The sequence below is a fragment of the Pteropus vampyrus genome, unplaced genomic scaffold (assembly GCF_000151845.1).
Source record: "Pteropus vampyrus isolate Shadow unplaced genomic scaffold, Pvam_2.0 Scaffold314, whole genome shotgun sequence".
In the NCBI taxonomy this organism is placed as follows: domain Eukaryota; kingdom Metazoa; phylum Chordata; class Mammalia; order Chiroptera; family Pteropodidae; genus Pteropus; species Pteropus vampyrus.
In genome coordinates this window covers 586037-606111 of record NW_011889095.1, presented here as the reverse complement: position 1 = coordinate 606111, position 20075 = coordinate 586037, and the positions used below count along the sequence as shown (strand labels likewise).

The following is a 20075-nucleotide window of genomic DNA, read 5'->3' as shown; positions in this document are numbered from 1 at the left end:
TATAAAAAGGTTTCTGAATTAAGCACTTATAATTCTACAAATTTTTCAGATTACGAAAAAGAAAACAGTGTTTCCACAAAATTATTACAGAAATCAAGAATGGAACCACAGTTTTTCTAAGATCTCCCGACTGCCACAAAATGCTGACACACCAACGATCAGCAGCAGGGATGACTGTGCATAAGTATGGTGGCAAGGACAGACAGGTCCCAGTCGTGTGGCCCGCGTTACGGGGCAGCCAGTGCTCTTCCTGAGAAGGGGCTTCAGGAAGTCATCGCTACACACCTGACACAGGCGCTCTGCTAGGCGCTCTGCTCCGTGAGGACGTCTGTCTATCCTGCACAACCCCCTTCACTGATGTCTTAGGGGTTCTAATTGAACATAAAAAAAGTAATAAGTCACTTGCATTAAGATCTAAATGTTCAACATTCAACAAAAGCAACCATCCTGCATCAACTGTGCTTAGCACAAATAAGCTTGAAAAGAACTGAAGTCTCATGCACGCTTGGGTAAGGAAGCTCTGCTTCTGTGTCAGCGGGAGTCGGTAACCATGGCCGATACTTTGCTGGAGAATCACTTTGGTGATGCTGAACATACTATACGGATGTTTATAACGTTCAATGAGCAACATGGTATGAAATGAAAAGTAAAAGCATGCCAACGTAAATGAAGATTAAGATAGAATGCACGACGGCACACCAACGGGTCCTCTTTGAACACGGAACTTTACAAGATCTTCCTAATGCTATAAAAAAGATCACATTTGGAAAATGCGATATAATGAGCACTAAATTATTTTCCCCCTCAAAGCCAACGCTGAGTTAAATGTTTTTAATCCCGCGTGTTGCATCCTTACCCTTGTCTACTAAGCAGCCTATGAACAGGGGCATTCTGGCCTTGGTTTGGCTGAAGGACTCTGTGGACAAAGTAAATAAAAAGTTAATTCCCAAAGTAAATCCCATTTTCCCCCCAATTTCTTTCAAAAGATGAAAGATGACAGTGAGCTGGAAGTCACCTCTGCAGTGATATGGCCAATATATCGCAAAGCAAAATGATTAAAGCAAATTAATATAGTACTTATATTTTGTTCAACGAGAACCCAAACATTTGGGTTTTGTCAGGAAAGAGATGCCCAACGTGAGTATTAACCCCTCTGCTTTCAGATCATTCATTTATATACTTTCCAAAAGCCAACTTTTCCTCTCAAACATCTAAGAGAAGAAACTTCACTCATGTACGTGTAGAAACAGGTGAGAACTATGAGGCTGGCTTTCTCAGGTTTTGAAAGAAGGACCAAAGGCCCCGGACTGTGGACTGATCTCGGGACACAGGGGCTCGAATTCCCACCAGGACAGCGGGGACATCTGGTCTGACACGTGACCAGGTACAAGACCAGGTATTAACACGGATTCTGACCCCGCGATCCTCCAACAGGAAGCATGCCACTGACATAACGTGGGACAAAGCCGACGGACCGCGAGCTTGGGATTTACAACATTTTCTTCTCTTTAAAAATAACCAAAAAAAAAAAAAGAAAAAAAAGCCTCTCACTGAGACTAAATACTTTTTCTCACCTTGCCTCCAAAGGATTTTGTTTAACCAGGAATTTCTTATTTGGCATTCCCATTTCAGCGGCTCTAACAGAGTATAAAAATAAGGACACACAAACGATGTATTTAGAAAAGGAGAAAAACATGTTCACAAATGTGATACAGGATGGCAGAAACAAACCATCATCTCAAAGCTGGTATACCACGAAAACACACTAAGGAGACTAAAGACTACTGTCAAGAAAGAGTTTTAGTGAAAGTTATTAGGATATTCTTTGCATTAACTTTTTCCTCCCATGACATCTTTAGGATATTAGAAAGAGAATATATTTAAAAGATATAAAAACTAACACTGACTATAAGGATGAACTATTTTTAAGATTATTTGATTGGCTACCAATTACACAAGTTGAACACCGACAAATTTAGTAGTTAATACAAAGTTTTTAAAGATGAAATCAGATTTTACCGCCTGATTTTAACAAAATTCTTCATAGAAAAAGGGATTTCTATCAGTTCAGCTGCAGAAAAGTGAACTATATTTCTAACATGAACATACAAACAGATCAACCAATGACTGAAATGAATTGGTTTGATAATAGCTAAATAAATAGGACATGACACACAAAAAAACTCACTTCATGTACTTCTTCCTATCAAGAGACTTCTGTGTCGCAGCTGAAAGCGCCACTCGTGGACTTTTCATTTTATCCTTTAAAATACAAAAGTCACATAAAGCTCTAGTGGGACCAGTAATACCACTAAATTAAAGCATGGGATGATCTCCAATCGCATGGACAAGCGTCTCTTACTAGCATTTTGAACTTTAACCTTGTCTTCATGACTGAAGCAGTTCAATTTTTTAAAAAAATTATTAAAATTATTTTCCCAATGAAATAATACAAAATTTGCTTGTTTTTCTTTTGCCAATCACACTTAAGTCTCTAATTCAAACCACAGATATTTGACATTGATATATTTCAAATTAACTTGGAGCCTGTTTCTAACTCTGATTTCCAAAAAAGGCCAAAGCCACACAATAGTTTCAAAGACCTTCCATCAGGAGCAAATGATAGTTTTCTATAAGCCACCCAAGCAATCAATGCTCAAAGCTCCAACTCCAAAATCCAATCACAAAACAATGTGCAATTCTTTTACCAATTTCTTTTAAATCCATCTACAGATTTCAATGTTGCTGGTAACCCTGGGGCTTAACGGTGCGTAGAAATCATAGGAAGGGTGCTGAAGTCAACAGAGAATATTTAGTATCAACTACCCCAAACCCAGAAGAATCTCATCATGAAATAATAATATATTGTTCTCTGCCCCTGATTCCTGCTATTACGTGGTCTCCTAACACAGTGCTAAGCTCCTAAAACTCTTGTGATCTGGGTGACAGGGCTGGCAGAGACATCTTTTGCTCCGGTGTTTGGTCTTTGACACTGGTTCCGGACACAGAGCTCCTAAACCACTGGAATTTTCTGGGTGACACGAGGTGTTCCAGTGAGGTGACTCTGCGTGGACTCCTGCAGGGGGCTAGTCATCAGAAAGGCCAAGCGTGATCAGAAGCTTGAAACTTGCAGCCTCACCCCCTCTTCTCCCGAGACAGGAGACGGGCTAGAGCTCGAATAATCGATCCTGCCTACGTGACGAAGCCTCCACAAAGATGCCTAGAGTTCAGAGAGCTTCCGGGCTAGTGAACACACACACACATGCGGAGAAGATGGAGCTAACTCTACAGAAGCTCCTGGACCTCGCCCCGGGCACCACTCCGTCTGGCTCGATCTCCACAGCCTTTAGTACAGAATAAACCAGTAAATGTGAGCAAGCGTGTCCCTGAGTTCTGTGAGCCATTCTAGGAAATTATAGACCTGAAGGAGGGTGTCACGGGAACAATGATTTATAGCCGTCAGTCAGAAGTACAGGTGACAAGCTGGGCCCTGCAATTAGTGTCTGCAGTGGGGGCAGTCTTGATTGCCTACTTGACCTTTAGGATCTGATAACTCCAGGTAGACAGTGTCGGAATGAACTGAACTGCAGGACATCCAGCTGGTGTCGAACAACTGGTTGGTGACGGGGAAAATAACTCACGCCTGATGCCAGCAGTGTTTTGTGACGAGAAGAAATAGAGTTTCTTTTTCACTCATTCATTAGAAAATGAGATGACATACCATTTGCCTGAGCATTTTCTCTTTGCGAGCTTCTCGATCCTGGCGTAGAATAGACATTCTTTCAGCTGCGTCCATGACAAAGAATATGTCATGAATTCCATACAGGGCGGCTCGCAACTAGGTTCAAAAGAAGAAAATATTGTACCCATTGAAAAAACTGAGGTCAGGGTTCAGCGATATTACATACACTTTTATTTAGGGATTAAGTAAGAGAAAGAAAACTTTTCCGCTTCCCAAAGCCTTCGGGACCTGGCGTTTACCTGAGCCAACACTCTCTCCTGAAGAGAAGCGTCTTGTGCCGAAACGACCCCTCTCTTTAATGGTGCTTCTGACTGAAAACTTCTTATGAATTCCATAGTGTCCTGAAAGAAAAAATGCTCCGTCAGAAACTGCGTTTCTAGGAGGATTCATGATCGCTGGAGTTCCTTTCTGTTCTTTTTCTCAGTCAATCCAAAAATTACTAAGAACACAAAACTATTACTTATCAGAAGTCAAACAGCTCTCACTTTAAAGTGAGATGAAAATACACAAACTACTTCATTTACATATTTTAAAGAATTATCTGGATCAGATTAATAACCAGATTTCTAAAACTGCCTATGATAACTAAAATGTGTTTGATCTAAGTTCTGAACTAATTTGTCAACTCAGCTATAACAAAGAGACTGATAGAAACTAAGAAGTGAAATGAAAATGATTTTCAACAATCTTACTTTTACAGTTTGTCGAAGTTGCTTCAGTTTATCTGTCTGCATAAGCCTACGAGTAAGAAAACCTTTTGCCACAGCCGTTACTTTATTAAATTTTGTTTGTATTTCCGGACTGAAAACCTAGAAGAAACAAGATAGACATAATGTTTTCAGAATCTCAGAATTACATCAGGATTGTTTTTCTGAATCTATTACAAGGAACTAAGTTCTTCTACACATGTATGCTCTGCATAGTTTCATCTTTAATAAAAGCTAATAAGCTACTTGATGTTTGGCAAAAATATTCACGCTCATTTGTGCAACCTATGATAAAGTAGCTCTTAAAAATATAGAAAGAGTCTACGACCATGCTACCCTGAACAAGCCTGACTCCTCCTGATCTCGGAAGCTAAGCAAGGTCGGGCCTGGTTAGTTCTTGGATGGGAGACAATCTAGGAAGACCAGGTGCTGTAGGCATTAAAAAATAAATAAATAAAAAGTAAGGGAGTGTGAGCTGACAAGGTCCTTGCAATCTGTGAGGTCAACCAAGGGTTGCCTCGCCTAAAGAAACAAACAAAAATATAGAAAGATAGCTAGATAGCTAAAGAGACAGAAAATAGACACATATATGTATATTATCATTACACTTGCCCACCTGAGACCATTTAGTTATGGCCCTTCCAAAAGGCCTTGTTACTGAGAGTTTGGTCAGGCCACTAGCTGATGATCCCCAGAGGTAGAACGGTGCTTCATTTATAGAACCAAAGCTGTGTTGTAGGGCAGAATTTGTGAAACCTAGAGAAATATATACAATCTAATATCATACTTGATGCCATACAATCAGAATATGCCCAACACCCAGACACTTCTGACAATCATTAATAACAACAACTGCCTCTGAAACTGATCTACATGCAGACTTAAAATATTTATGGACTTTAAGCTTATGCACCAGATGGATCTTTTCAACACAAACAGCATCTCAGGATGATCGACGATGTGCAGATGAGCTTCCTGGGACTGAGGAATTAGATGCAGTAATTCAAGAGCACTCTGGAGACAGCAAACTGCGTTTTCACTTGAAGCTTACCACCTGCGGCATGAATGAACAAAGCCCGGACTCTGACGAGCCAGGTTTCCTGATATTTTCCTTGCTAACGTGGATTTTCTCCTGAACACCTGCTCACCGGTCTTTGATCTGCTGCCATCTAATTTCTCACTGCTCACTAAGCAGGTGGCAAACAGCAGTGGGTTGGACATGGAATTACTTGAAGGAAAAAGCTACGATTTTAAAGTGTGCCAAATAAAACACCCTACTATAGGATAATTTTTTCCAAATGGAAAAGGATTTCTAAATACCTACCAGACCCATGAGAATGTGAAGCCTGGAGCGAGTCTACGTGAGACAGCACTGTCTCCAGCACGCCGGAGCCGCTCACTCGTCTCCACTCCAAGCCCACCGCACTGGTGAGACCCAGCTCGGAGGCTTCTGCTGCCATCAGCTTCTTCTCTTTGAACGTTTTCTCCTGCTCTTCTATCTCCTAGAGATTAACAGTTTAGGATAACAAAATATGGTAGATATTTGGTTAAATCGTATCCCAAAACAGCATCATTTTAGGCTTAGCTAAAAGTCCATATAGTTATCAGCAAATTATTTCAAGTTTTCCTCCCTCAAATAAAATCGACAATTTAGTCGATTTTAAAATGTGCTACATTAACAATAATCTCGCAGAATGCGTATTTCAGCATCTAATTATAAAACACCCTTTAAAAATATACACTTTTGAATTAAGGATTCAATAAAGTATTCTTTTGGTAAATTCTACATTATTTTTAGATAAAGAATCTGAGTATCAAATCTCACATTCTGGCAATAAAAACACTATCCATGTATCAAAATCGATGACTCCTTAGGTTAAGGTATATGAGGGGGGATCGCAAGTGTCCCGGGAACCACCAAGAGTCACAGGCCCCCCACCCAGCCGGAGCCCTCGGACCAGCCCCACAGGCCACGCCCTCCGGGCTCACCTTCTGCAGCTGCTCCTGCTCCCTCTCCTGCTCAGCTACGAGCAGCGAGAGCTGCTGGGCGTGATGCTCCTCCAGCCTCTTCCGCATTTCTTCAAAAGCTAACATCTTGCTTTTTAACGTCTCCTCCCCTTCTGAAAGGAAACGTGTTCCCTCAGATTTAGAAAATGTCCAAGTCTGGTACGTGATGTTTTACATCATCAACTTAAGTTACGCTTCTGATTCCAGAGAGTACCCCTGGATCTGACGTGATGTGATCCAGACACATCCAAGTCCCCACTGTGCCCCACGTTCTTTGCCACTCTTAGTTCGAGGTAGCAGATGAAGGCCTGCCTCTCGCCATCCCTCCCCACGCATCCGACAGATCCCGTTGGGATCGAACTGACGGAACCAATGCTATGTGTCCAGTCCAGGCTCTCCTTACTCCACTTAACTTGGGACAGGGGCCCCCCTCCCTAGAGTGGTGCCTCACGACAGCCCATAGCCGTCGGCCTTCTCTGGGTTTGGCCTTGGCTGAAGAAAACTGCTTCTCCCAAGTTCACGCTTGCATCGTATGTCCGTTCAACACTGCGGTACAAGGCCCAGTCCCTTCACCCCAACTTGGATCAGTGAAGGACCATCCACACTGCAGAGTGCCCCATAGGGGCAGCTGAGGTCTCGGCTGAGGCTAAGTCACAGCACAATTCACTCAGCCCATCCCCTCCTTCCGCAGGTGCTGGTCCCAGGAGCACACCCTCAGAAACGGCCCGCAGGCCCACCTCCAGGGTGGGCATCCTGGGAGATGACAATAACGACAGAAAGCTGTGGGCAGCTCTGGACACACTGCACTGCCTCCCGTGCCCACCTGGAGAGCTGCCAGCGCTGCCACCTGTTGATTTGGGGTACACCTGGGATTCACTGAGACAGCCTCTAGCCATGTTATGTGGTTTACCCGGAGAACACAAGTTAGCTTCTCAGGTTATCAACTGCTGCTTTTATTAGAGTTTTTACCTTGCACAGGTTTTAAAAAGTCTGCCCCGACCCTGTTTTTCCTATAAACTCTGTTATTTTTTCATGTGTAATTTTACGGAATTTTTTTTTCAGGAAGGTATATACTCGTTTAGAGCTGAAATGTCAATGTCTAAGAACTGAGCTTACTTAATGTCTTCCGTATCAGTGAAGAATTGTGAATCGTGACAACTAAGTAAGGAGTAATGAAGACATGTTTTAACAAGTTGTTGTTAATCCAACACTAGATGCAACAGAAATTTGAAATCATTTCTATCAATAAAAACACTGTTTTTGAAACACTACTCACAGAGCCTTATCTGTGATATTTTCTCTAATAATTGGATGTTAAAGTGTTTACCGAAGGGCCAACTACACGAAGATCTCGTCCCAAATGAAAGGACCAACTGATGAAAATACTGAAAACCATAATCCAAAAGGAAGACATCAGAGTAACGCACTGGATTAGAACAATGAGTGATGTTTTGTGCCACGACTTTTTCCCCCAGTCATAATAATCTTCTCTCTAACACCCGGTGGAGTGTGAAAGATTCATCACTTCAATTAAAAAATCCTTTAAGAAAACCTATCAAATGGCAATAAAAATCTATCAAATGGCAATAAACTGTAGCAAAATATTATATGCTCTCTGATAAATGAAGTACTCTAATGAACAGATGAAAACAATTATGATTATTATTTTGCAAAATGTCAATTAAAAGCATTAAATAAAAGTACCATCTGCTTGGCAGTATCCAACACTCCGGTTTTCCTTACCTTTGGAACTACTTTCTAAAAAGTGATTCTTGTTGATGCAGACAGATCCTACGGGGTATCTTCTTTCTGGCAAAGGTTGCCTCTCCTGGTCACCTACCACAGCCCTCATGACATAAGGACAGTTTTCTTTTTGCAGACCATCAATGTCTAAATCGAGTCTCCGTTTAACTTTCTCGAAACTGTTATCCAAAAACCGCTCATTCCCACAGGACACCGTAGGGGTGTCCATCTGCTCGCCAGTATTCGGATTCTGCATCAGTAAGGGAGACGGGTTTTTTACATCGTAAGACTTATTCAGTTCCATTTGTAAATTGCGGTTTTTCTCTGACATGCTGGCTGACTTGAGTCCACTCAGGGTTCCGAAGTTTTGAGTCGCTACACACGGACCGGTGGCACACGGCTCATGTGACCTTGGCACTGTAATACACCGACCGTCCAGTGTGTGTGGTCCTCCCGCATCAGATGGTAACTGGCCTTCCACCACAGCAAGGCCATGAATAACTTCCTTTTCTAATTGATTTCCTGAAGACTGACATACCTGATTTGATTTACCTAAAACCATTTCCTGTATGGCTTCGGATGTATTCTTGCCGACATAAACCTTGCTTGAACAGACTCTTGTTAAATCAATTGGTAACTTTGGCACAGTTTCAGGGACATTTGTTTCTTCATCAGCATCTTGAACGGCTAAGTCTACTGCCTGTTCTTTTCCCTTAGGACTTAATTCACAGGCATTTACTGGGTTATTTATAAGTATATGACATGCTGATGACGGCCTAGAACGCCTTCGATGCATTTTAGGACTTAGGCTTGGCTCTGGACTAGGTAATATGGCATATGAATTGGTAAGACTTTTGATCACATTGTTTTCAGTAACAAAAGTGGGAATGACTTTAAAATCAGAATCAGGATCTGAAACAGTGGGATAGCCAGTACCTGCAGGAATGTCCACGTTAGAAAAGCTACCTAAAACCGCTGTGTTCGTGCTGCTTGCTTGAGTGGAAGCACCTTGGAGAAGAACATTGGACTTGTTAAGGCTTGGTTTGTCAGGAATGACTGGACCGCAGGGTCTGCCCGTCGGCGGGGCCTCCTCCTTCACACACGCCGCCGTCACTCGACCAGCATCGTTTTCTTTGTCTGAATGACTCTCGTTAACACTCCTCTTCGCACTACTTCTCAGACTGCGTCTAGAATGTTCTCTTTCTATATATTCCTTTGACTTTTTCATCAGGTTCTGAAGACTCATTATGTAGGGATCTGAAGCAACTTCTTCTAAAAGTGACGGATCCTGTTTTTCATTTTGTGGGAAGAGACCATCAGAAATAAGAGTCTCCTCGGCAGCTGCTGAGGAGGACTTTAGAGAAGCTTCTTTTTCCACGTGGCTCATATTTGAACTGTCACATTGCTTCAGAGAATTAAATTCTTCTGAGTCCCTCGTTAGGTCTATCCCATTAGATTTAAATTGGTCCTCAGTATCCAGTGGCAAAATTCCAATTAACTTTTCAAACTCTGCAAAAGTAGAGTGTTCGGAAGGGCTTGGCAAGACGTTAGGAAATGTGGCGGGGACATCCAGGGTTCTGACTTCTGAATTGGAGTAAACTGTTTCAGTCTCCCACTGATCGAAATCACTGGTGTTAGGTGCTTTTCTAACCTGAAAAAGAAAATTTTTTAATTAATACTTCCTCATTACACAAAAGCCTTTGATTTCACTGTTTTCTAAAACTGAAACTGAAGATTCAGACATCTAATATTTGAAAACACAAACAAACAAAAACTAAGATGACTTTTTCTATGGTATCCTATATCACATGGAGCTCAAATTACTATGAATAACATCTATTGGACACAACGGCCTGTTTGTTAAAATTTTTTTAAAAGGGAAATTATCTAATCTGATGCAAATATGGGCATATGTGCACATGTATACACACACATATATTCATATGTCCATGTGCAATTTAATCTTGGAATAAAAGCATTTTCCGCTGGTTATATGTTATTAACGTCACCAACTGTTCCTCTTGTAACAGCTGTCACCTAAGGACAATGATAGATAAGATAAATAGCAAGTACTTAAATATAAATATATTATATAAATGATTCCCTCTTAACAAAAACTAAGGTGCCCTGGATATTAAGGAAAAATAATTCCGTAATAAGACCCCTACCTCCACACCCTTACTCCAAATTTTAACCAAAATCCTTTTGTATAATTAGGCAAATTTATAGTAAATGATAGCTCAGCCATGTAAGCTTAGGTTACTTAAAAATAAGAAAAATTTCAACTTAAAACCCAATTTATTAAACAAATTTCAATGTGATTAAATGACGATCATTTAAAACAGGAACCTGTTAATGAGTTTCAGAACAAGTGAAACAAGTAAAAAATTTGATAAATTAAGAGAATAACTGCATAACAAGAAAGCCAATAGAAAAAAAAAACAATAAAATTACATTTGAATCTAAATAATTAGACTTCAAAAAAAATTAAAAGTGAACTAAGATGGTTTCTAAAGATTATACAAGCATATATTAAACTGGCAGAAATTATTATCATATGAATACAGATTCCAGAATCTTGAATATTAAAAGATTTCTAGGTTGTTTTCTACATGGTTCTTCCTAGACCATATGGCACTCCTGGTTTGCCTTACAAATCCCAAGACATGTAATGGTTTCCAGGTACTATGCAATAAACAGTACAAGGTGTACTCAGTCACAACTTCGGGACCAAAATAAAACAAAAGGAATACATATTTGCAAAATCCACAAACATAGTCATAGGTTTAAGTAAAATAAATTATTCCCTTAAAATATCTCATATGTCACATTTGTGATATTCAGCAGCTATGTTTTTTGCACAGCACTAATATGAGCCTTTGGTTAAATGATTTAAATAACAATGAGAAAGATCTATCATAGAATCCTAGGTTTTACAGATGTAACCGACCTTAGAAATCTATTTTTAATATGTAAAATTTCTCTACCTGCCTAATTAATTCATTACTCTACAGTTCAACATTGTACATGCTCTATTAAACAGAGAAAGTTTTCAGACTCAACAATAATCTCATTAGTAATATATTTGATATACCAAAAATGATATGCCATTTTTGTTTCAATAATAAAAAGATTTAGTAATTCAAAAACCCACCCTTATTGTGCTACACGTTATATTTTTTAAACTTAATATGAGCAGTAATTATAAGCCACAAATTAAAATCTACTACCTACAGAGAAATGAGAGTAGCAGTTAATGGGAAATATTCTAAGGTTCGCTGTACATGTGTCATCTAGTAGGAATTATCTACATCTAGTAGGAATTACAAACCATAAATCCCTAAAATTAAAAAAAATAATAAAAAGATATAACCAACAAAACAGTGCTATATGTGGCAGATTATCTGTTCAATCAAATTTGTTTTTCTTGTTGGTATGAAATGATCCAGACCTTAAAACAAATTGTTTATACAATTTTAAATTCAGCTAAATAAAAACAATTACAAAAGGCACGGATGTATAGTTTAAATGGTTTTAATATGGATCTAAGATGCATTTAGGCAATTCTATCTATGTAAGTTAAATTGCATTTACACAAGAACATTTTCACCAAAAAAAAAAAAATGGAAGCAGTTATTTATGATCGCGGAGAATGAGAATGAAGTCACTGAGTCCACAGTCTGATTAGTTCAGAGGTGAACTACAATGGCCAATTCTATCATTTTGTCACTGAGAATTCAATGTTTTTAGAGTCATGAGACACAGACAATGAGCAACTACATTCAGTGTATGGCTCCATTGTCTCAGTACCCTCTGACTCAAGTACTGGGCACCACTAACGAGCAAGTGAATTTTCTTTGGAGTAACTGAAATGAAACATCGCAAATTATGAAGCTTCTCGAACAGAACGGTAAAGCATACTGGTAATTAACTAATAAGTGCAAATATGTTTCTAAAAAATTATCATCAATGCTCACCTCATGATTTCATAATTATAATTGAAAACAGCTTGAATTACATACCTGAACATTTTCAATAATCTCCTGGACTCGGGTCAGTAAAGCGTTCTTCCTGTTAACCTGCTTTCTCGCTTCCACTTCAAGCGCTTTCTGCTTTTCTTGCTGCATTTCCTTTCTTTTCTCAATGTTAAGCTGCGAAATGTCATAAATGTGTAATTGTTTCTCATAAATATACAAATAGCATAATAGTCAGAATCATTAAAAGTATAGCGAAAGCATAACAGCAGCTGGGGGTAATGACTGGGAGCGGGCAGGGGAGACCTGGCGGAGGTGATGAAAATGTTCTGTGTGGGTATAAGTTACACGAGTGTGTGCCATGTATCTAAACGTATGAGACGCTTCAGATCTGTGCATTTTACTGTGTGAAATTATTCTCAACCGAAAAAAAGGTTAAGAGAAAAAAAAACTGTTCGGCTTATCGAATGCTCTAAAATGAGAGACAAAATTAGCCCTTTTGGCCACTGAGCTTTTCATTTGCCAATGTCGTACTTCACTGAGTCAGTGAGATTCTTCGATTTCTCATCAGTGTATGTTTTACCTCTTTGCTACCTCAAGAAAATGTCCAAAGGTTAAACGATAAAAGAAACATAATGTTTTGCCTACAAAATCAGAACACATATTTGGTTCCACTTCAATCAAAATATAATGCACCTAAAAAAACTGAACTCTTCTAAGCATTATATTTTTTTACGATGGATTTAAATCTTAATTATTAAGTCCTGGGAAGTTTAGTCACTGTATTAAGGAGTCAAGATTTATCTTAGACTTATACAAATGGAAGCATGTCATAAAAAATAATTTGAAAGGTGCAATATTCTTCTATCAAATACAACATAAAAACATGGATTAACATCTATAAACATAGGATTTGGCTTATAAAGAAGTAACTGATGGAGTTATAGACCCTAAGCTATAAGGCTCAGAAATTTTGGTCAATATTAAACTAATCAAGCAATATGTCATCAAGTAGTTGATTAAAATCTTGTTTTAAATTTTTTTCTTATTTGCATGGTACCAAAGAATCATTCCACAGTTTACTTGCTAATAAATAAGGGGGAAAAATATATATACCTTTAAAGAGTCACCTGGCAGTCACCGCTGTAAAAATAAGTGTTCAAACTAAACATCAAAATAGAGGAACAACTAGACATTAAGTAATTTTTGACTTAATTTACTATGAAGCACACGTCATCATCTCCAAAAAATTCTTGCCAGGCTAAATGTTTAACCTGACTCTAATCAAACTTTTAGACTTAATTTCCAGTGTAAAAAAACTTCAGGTACCAGTGGACAAGTTAAATATCACCATACAGGAAACAATTAGACAAAACTAAAACGTAAGGCACTCTACGAGACTGGTTTGGTCTCTTAAAATATTTTCACTACCGTAAAAAAAAAATAACTTTTTTTAAGAGGTAGAAGAACTGTTCCAGATCAAAGAGACTAAAAAACTATAACAAGCAAATACTATGTGTGAACTTTGACCGGATCCAGAGTAGAGAGAAAAAAAATGTTAAAAAAGACATTTTGAGCAGAAATTGAGAAATATGAACAGAATATTAGATGCTACTAAAATTATCATTGTCTTAAGGTGTGGTAATGGTACTGGAGTTTTCAGTAGAATATCCTTAATTTTGAAATAAGTATACCAAAATATTCAGGGGAAAGGTGTTGTGTATCTGGAATTTTCAAATGGCTCAGCAATAAAACAAGATGAGTAGGTAAATATATATACACACATATATAAAATCATAAACACCATAAAGCAAAGATGGCAAAAACGTAAAAAACTGTTGAATCTAACTAGCAGACATATGCGTGGTCACGCTATCCTTTCAACTTTTCTGCATGTTTGAAAATTTCATTACAAAAAGTTGGCAGAAAATATTGATCTTTTAACTTCTGTTATATTAAAAAAATTAACGCTCTTTCAATCATATTAATTTTCTGATTTGAAATAAAATTGCACGTATTTAAAAAATATTCAAACGGTATCAAAGGGTATACGATAAAAATTGTGGCTTCCCTCATACTATATCCCCTTACCCCTTCCCAGAGAAACAGTACGATATTCCTATTTAAAAATCCAAATAGTTAACGGATACTGAACACCTCCCATGATCTAGGTAGTTTTGTAAACATTTTCAATATATTAGTTCATTTAATCCTCAAAATAGCTCTATGAGGTAGGCATTGTTTTTATTCTAATTTAACAAATAAAGAAAATAGACCTGCAAGTTCATAGAGCAGATAAGTGGCAGAACAATGATTTGAACCCAGGCCAGCAGGAACCAGAACTGGGCTTTTAGCCACTACCCCATCCTGCCTTGGAGAGCATGCTGTGTGCAATGATTTATGGTATCTTATGGAGACCCTTCCGTGCCCACATATCTAGGTCTACTGTTCTCATTTTAATGCCCTGTATGAGATTCTATAAAACGGACTAGTTAAACTAGTCCACTACTGTTAGACATGCAGGTTGGTCAAGCTTTTACTATTTTAAACAGTGTTACTATATAACCTTATGAATATTTCTTTGGGCACATAGATATAATCGTTAAGATATTCCCCAAAATGGAATTGCTGAGTCAAAGGTTATGTACTTTCGAATTCTGATAAACACTACCAAAATGCTCACCAAAAAATAAAATCAACGGATTCTCTCAATAAAAGGGCATTATAAGTGCCTTTCCCCCACAACCTAAGGAATGCCAAATCCTATCAGATCTTTGCCAAGTAGGTAAAAAAAAAAAGCTAACTCATTTGTATTTCTTTCATTATAAATAATCTAAGCATCTTTTTGATGTTTATAACCCTTTTTTTGTTGTTGTTTTTCTGTGAACTGCCTTTGTGGTTCACTATAGAAAAAAATGGTTATTTACAAATCAGAGAACGTTTACCAGTGGAGACAGCACGGCCACTCCATGGAAGCGGATAAGTGAGATGCTTTCAGACTGAACAGGAAGAAAGCTCTCTGTGGATAGTGATGCTTCTTGGATTCTGGCGAGACTTTTCTCACAGAACTCCTCATATTCCTCCATCTTCCCACCACCGCACTACAAGAGAAAAATGGCATGTTGAATGTACTGAGAAAAATGGTTTATTTGGCAAATTTTATAGAGCACCAAAATATTCCTGGAATGCACAATTTCTAGAACTGATCTTTCACGGATCAGGAGCTAAATCTTGAGTATAAGGTAAGTCTAGGTCAAGATCCTATCCGGTTAAGGCTTGCTTCCTATGTTAAATGTTTCTAAACATTTGGATGTAAATCAATTTTTAAATGTGATTACTTTACAAAAGTATTAAGGACTCACTTACCAGTGAAACCTACTTAAAAGACGCAAAGTTTTATATGACTTTACTAACTTTAGATTATAAAATAGAATACATTTTCATTAGCAAGACTTATATACACGGCACAATAAAAACTAAATTATACAAAGGCAGAAATGCTTTACTAGCCAAAAAAAAAAAAAAGAGACAAAAAGGCTATTTATATAAAAGAAGATATTTACTTTTAAAAATTCTTTTTCTACCATGGAGTTCAAAGTCTAAAGTCTATTACTTGCATATCTTAAAAATACATTATGACTCCATGGTCACTAGCCAAATAAGTCATCAGTGGAAAACAAAAAACTTATTGGCTCTAGTGATAATTCTATTTTATTATTGAAAACTGGAACCATTGTCAAACTACTTAAAATAATCAGCCCACTAACTTCACAATTTCTGGAAAATTGTGATGGTGGCTATGAAAATACAAGGTAACCAGGAAGGATGAGCCACCATACTCATTCACCTAGCAAGCATTAAATATTTGATTGCTTGTTTCCATAGCACTATGTCTGGCTTTGTTTCCTTTAAATAAGCAAGGGAAAATAAAAAGGGAGACATCGTCAGATCATAACGAACAACGGAATGAACTGTGAAAACAGAAAAACCAATACATTAATGTTCCTTTCGGTGTTCCTTTTAAAACAATGAATTAACAAAAAAGACAGAGGGCAGGGAAATTCAATTCATGATTTAGGATATGCAAAGATGAAACAAGATAGAACTGATACTGTCCTAAGCCTCAGGTACTTAAAAATTCAGTACGCTAAAGTGTCAGGGACAAATTATAACACAATTAGAAATGAAGAAAAGGCATATTTGAAATTATGATTAGATTGACCAGCTGGTAGTCTTAATAACTTTGTCCTACCATCCCATCAATTCTAATTATTTCTATATTCGGTTTATGCAAAGTGAGAGTTTAATTTCAAAGAAATGGTTCTCTAGAGTATGAGATTATTTTGCAAACTTATATTCATAAAAAACTAAAAGTGAAAAACAAAACACAGCACCTTACTGCATGATAACCATAGCAAGGCCTCAAGTTTCAGTCTAGATTTTCAACCCACATTATGATATCTTAACAACCAAAATATGCAGAAACTAAGATGTAAGAGAAATTCAAATGACCTCATTTCTACTAAAACAGTTCAAAGTATTTTTAACACAAGCTAGCATCCAGCATTTCAGGGAACATAAACAGATTATTCGTTAATCTATTTATATTATATACTAATTAATGTAATATACTTCCTGTGGCTAGACAAAGCATAAAATTCTATTTTAAAGGTCTGCGAAACTTAAGGAAATAAAATATCTTTCTGGTAATGGTTTTATTTTCCTTTCAACATCATATAGATATGCCTTATTGCTTCACAAAGTTAAATTCACATTCCTTAAACAGTACACGGATGTCATACGTATTATAGGTGTAGAGTGATTTATTATTACATCATATCTTGTGGCATATGATATTGCACTAAACATCCAAATACAAGTGTTAATATGATGATTTTTGGAAATTACCAAATGATCCTTGAATATGACTGGATCCTTCTTATCCTTATTCCACCTAAATTAACCCTGCATCGGTCACTACCACATTATACTTCCCAATTTCCATAGCACTTACCACTATCTGAAATTATCTTGTTTATTTCCTTGGTTTTTGTCTGTCTTCCTCCACCAAAACGTAAGCTCCATAAGCACAGGTACTTTCTCAGTCTCGCTCACCACTGAACCCCCATTACACAGAACAGCATCGGCACTCAGGAGCACTTGAGGAAAGAACTGAATAAATAAGTCAGGGTAATTAGCTCAAACAATAATGTAAACCAGAAAAAGAGAAGACGAGTGGACTACACAGCAAAGAAGCAAGCAAGGAAAAATGGATTTAGAGAATGGAGTTTCAACGGATGACCCTGTTCTCAAGGAAACTGGCACCTCTAAACTGCAAAGGCAACCACTTTCAAAAGTGAGCATGTGTACCCTGTATGATTAAGCAAAAGGCACTTCCGTTCTCACAATGCAATTATGTGTCAGCAGCATTTTATTTTAAGGGAACCCTGATTACGAGGCCACTCCAACCACAAATCTACTGCCCCATACTTTACCATCAAGCATTACTGGTCCACTTGAGTTATTAATTTGTCAGCCGCATCAAGTTCAGACAGGCCTTGCCTTCACCATTTATACCATGACCCTTCTCCAAATAAGCCTCTTTGCAAACCCCATAGACGTGTGGCCCTTGCTACCTGCTCCTCACCAGTGCTCTACCAGAAACGTCACTGAAGGGAATGGTAAAAGTAACACAGATCTTGCCTTGTTTTTATTCTAGCTGGTTGTTTACCTATCAGTCCTCCCAAAGGTATAAACTTGTAGAGGCAATAAAAGGGAGGTTTCTAATTCAGGCAGGTACCAGCCGTAAGTTCTTGGCAATTCACTTACCATCTCTACGCCTCAGTCTCCTCATCTGTAAAACAGGGACAATCTCATCTGTCTCAAAGAGATTCTCTGAGGATTCAATGACCTAATACACGTATGGCAATTAGTGTACTGCAGGACATGCAGAAAGCATCAATAAATGGGGGCTGCTTTTATTTTGCAGATGATGATGATGATGATGATGGTGGTGGTGATGATTTTTATCACCAGATTATGAACTCCTGGAGGGCAGTGACAGTGCTTGGTTCCTGGTAAGATTCAAACGTAACTTAAAAACATGGGAAGGGGGACAAACAGCTTCCTCGTTTCTCTCTTTCCAGACCCTTCCCCACTGAATCAATCTCTAGCATCTGCAATTGCCTAAATGGGGAGGTTGGGAAATCGAATCAAAACCAAATAGAAGCAGAGCGGGAACCAGCTAGCAGCATCGGGGGCCATGAAGACAATTTATTATCCTCGTGCTTCTACCCCAGAGTCGCAGAGGCAGAGTAAACAGCGCTGCTAGAGCCTCTGGCTGTAGTAACCCGCGTTCAGAAATGGACAGTGCACACCCAGGGGTCGCCTCCCTCGCCAGCATCGTGGCCCAGTTTTATTAATAGGAGGTGGAGACCCTCCGCCCTCACCCCAGCGCCCCACGCCCACCTCCCCCCGCTCCTCTGATCAGGCTCCATCCCCAGGGCCCCGGGGCGTTGCCGCCACCCGAGCATCACCTCCGCTCCAGGTACAGCCAACCCCGGGGCCCCAGCCGCCCCACATCCGCGCCTTTCCAGGGACTCGAGAGCAGGGAGCCCAGCACCGGCGCTCGGGTTCCGTACCGAGCCAGCCCTCAGCTCCTCAGGGAGCCAGATCCGCCTCGCCCGGTGGCCTCGCCGCCAGGACCCTCTAAGTCAAGCCCCCTCCTCATGCACACACCCGATCTCCCACGGCCGCGTCAGCCTTCCTCCGCTCACCACCGGCCTTGTCAGGAAGCAAACGGCTCAACTGGTACCGACAGAGAGTAGCTCCGTCCGCCGCCGCCGCCGCCTCCTCCTCCCCGCCATATTACGGGTCTCCGGCGGCAACGCGGGATCCTGGCAACGGCTGCCGCCGCCACCGCCCAGACTCCACCTCCCAGGGCCGGCACTTCCGGCCGTTGCTCCCCGGGCGGTTGAAACGGTTGGGCCAAAAGAAAACTACAATCCCCGAGGTGCATTGCGCGCTTGGGTACGCGCGATGAACGTCGTAGTACTTACGCAAGACGCGGTGCACGCCGGGAAACAGTCTTGACGGCAAGCTTGCCCATCTGCCGTTGTAACTTATCAGAGTAGGAACGTTCCCCAGGTCTGAAGACCCCTGAAACGTTCTTCGAAGTTGCTATTTTTTACCCATTATCTGCAGAATGATAACCTCTCTTTTCTGGCTACTGGAAAACATACGACATTCACCAATTTTTTTCTCTGTAAATAAAGTATTGCAGAACCCTAGATGCCAACTCTACGTCTTAAGGCATCCCTTACCCGTTTGCAAATCAGTGGGAAAATACGTCCGAGAAAGAAAAGTTCGAAATGGCAGGAAAATCCCCGAATATTTTTCCAAAGTTCTCTATGTAAACATGTTACCAGTTTTCCAAACTATGATGTAGGTGCCCCTTTCGTTTCCTAACTTGGCTTTTACCTTCTGCCTCTCTTACTCATCCTCCTTCCCGTGCCTATTTTTTTGCATATGTAAAATGAGAGTTTTAAAAGTGACTGTCACAAGGGTGGTTATGAGGAAGAGCAGATAATTCTCTCACAGTTCCTGGCTCATAAGCCCCAATATTAGCCCTTAGCAGGTGGAAAAGCAGCACATCTTGACTCGAACTGACTAAATAGTCTAAGCGTCCTGCCCCTTCGAGGCTCCCTAGGCAGTGTCCTCGGGGGCAGAATGAAGGAGTCACTGAGACCCCTTCCAGTCGTACAACCGTACAGGGCTATCGTATCCCTCCCCTTCGTAGTCCGAAAGCCCAGGTGGAAGTCAAGACCCCAGGAGTAACCCGAAAGCCCCCTTTGGAACGCGAGCCTAGGCCTGGGCCCGCCTCTGTTGCCATGCCAGTGGCTC

At 39.7% G+C, this 20075-nt stretch overlaps 1 protein-coding gene across 7 annotated transcripts in view; it reads right to left on the bottom strand.

Moving 5' to 3' along the window:
* Positions 1-20025, bottom strand: part of CCP110 (centriolar coiled-coil protein 110) — a 23870-nt gene extending 3845 nt beyond the window's left edge. Inside the window, exons 1-17 of one of the 7 annotated variants that reach the window (XM_011377519.2) lie at positions 19496-20025; positions 19232-19401; positions 18003-18247; positions 17188-17345; positions 15119-15274; positions 12222-12350; positions 8200-9850; positions 6439-6569; positions 5774-5951; positions 5066-5205; positions 4435-4551; positions 3982-4083; positions 3722-3838; positions 2189-2262; positions 1575-1637; positions 857-916; positions 286-371 (exon numbers count right to left, since the gene is read on the bottom strand). In XM_011377519.2, the coding sequence (XP_011375821.1) occupies positions 286-371; positions 857-916; positions 1575-1637; positions 2189-2262; positions 3722-3838; positions 3982-4083; positions 4435-4551; positions 5066-5205; positions 5774-5951; positions 6439-6569; positions 8200-9850; positions 12222-12350; positions 15119-15259 (2989 nt within the window). In that variant the 5' untranslated portion in view covers positions 15260-15274; positions 17188-17345; positions 18003-18247; positions 19232-19401; positions 19496-20025. Of the gene's footprint in view, positions 1-285; positions 372-856; positions 917-1574; positions 1638-2188; positions 2263-3721; positions 3839-3981; positions 4084-4434; positions 4552-5065; positions 5206-5773; positions 5952-6438; positions 6570-8199; positions 9851-12221; positions 12351-15118; positions 15275-17187; positions 17346-18002; positions 18248-18911; positions 19125-19231 lie in introns of those variants that run through there. The other 6 variants (XM_023521775.1, XM_011377516.2, XM_011377518.2 and 3 more) reach the window with 6 other exon arrangements.
* Between the last annotated feature and the right edge of the window lie 50 nt (positions 20026-20075).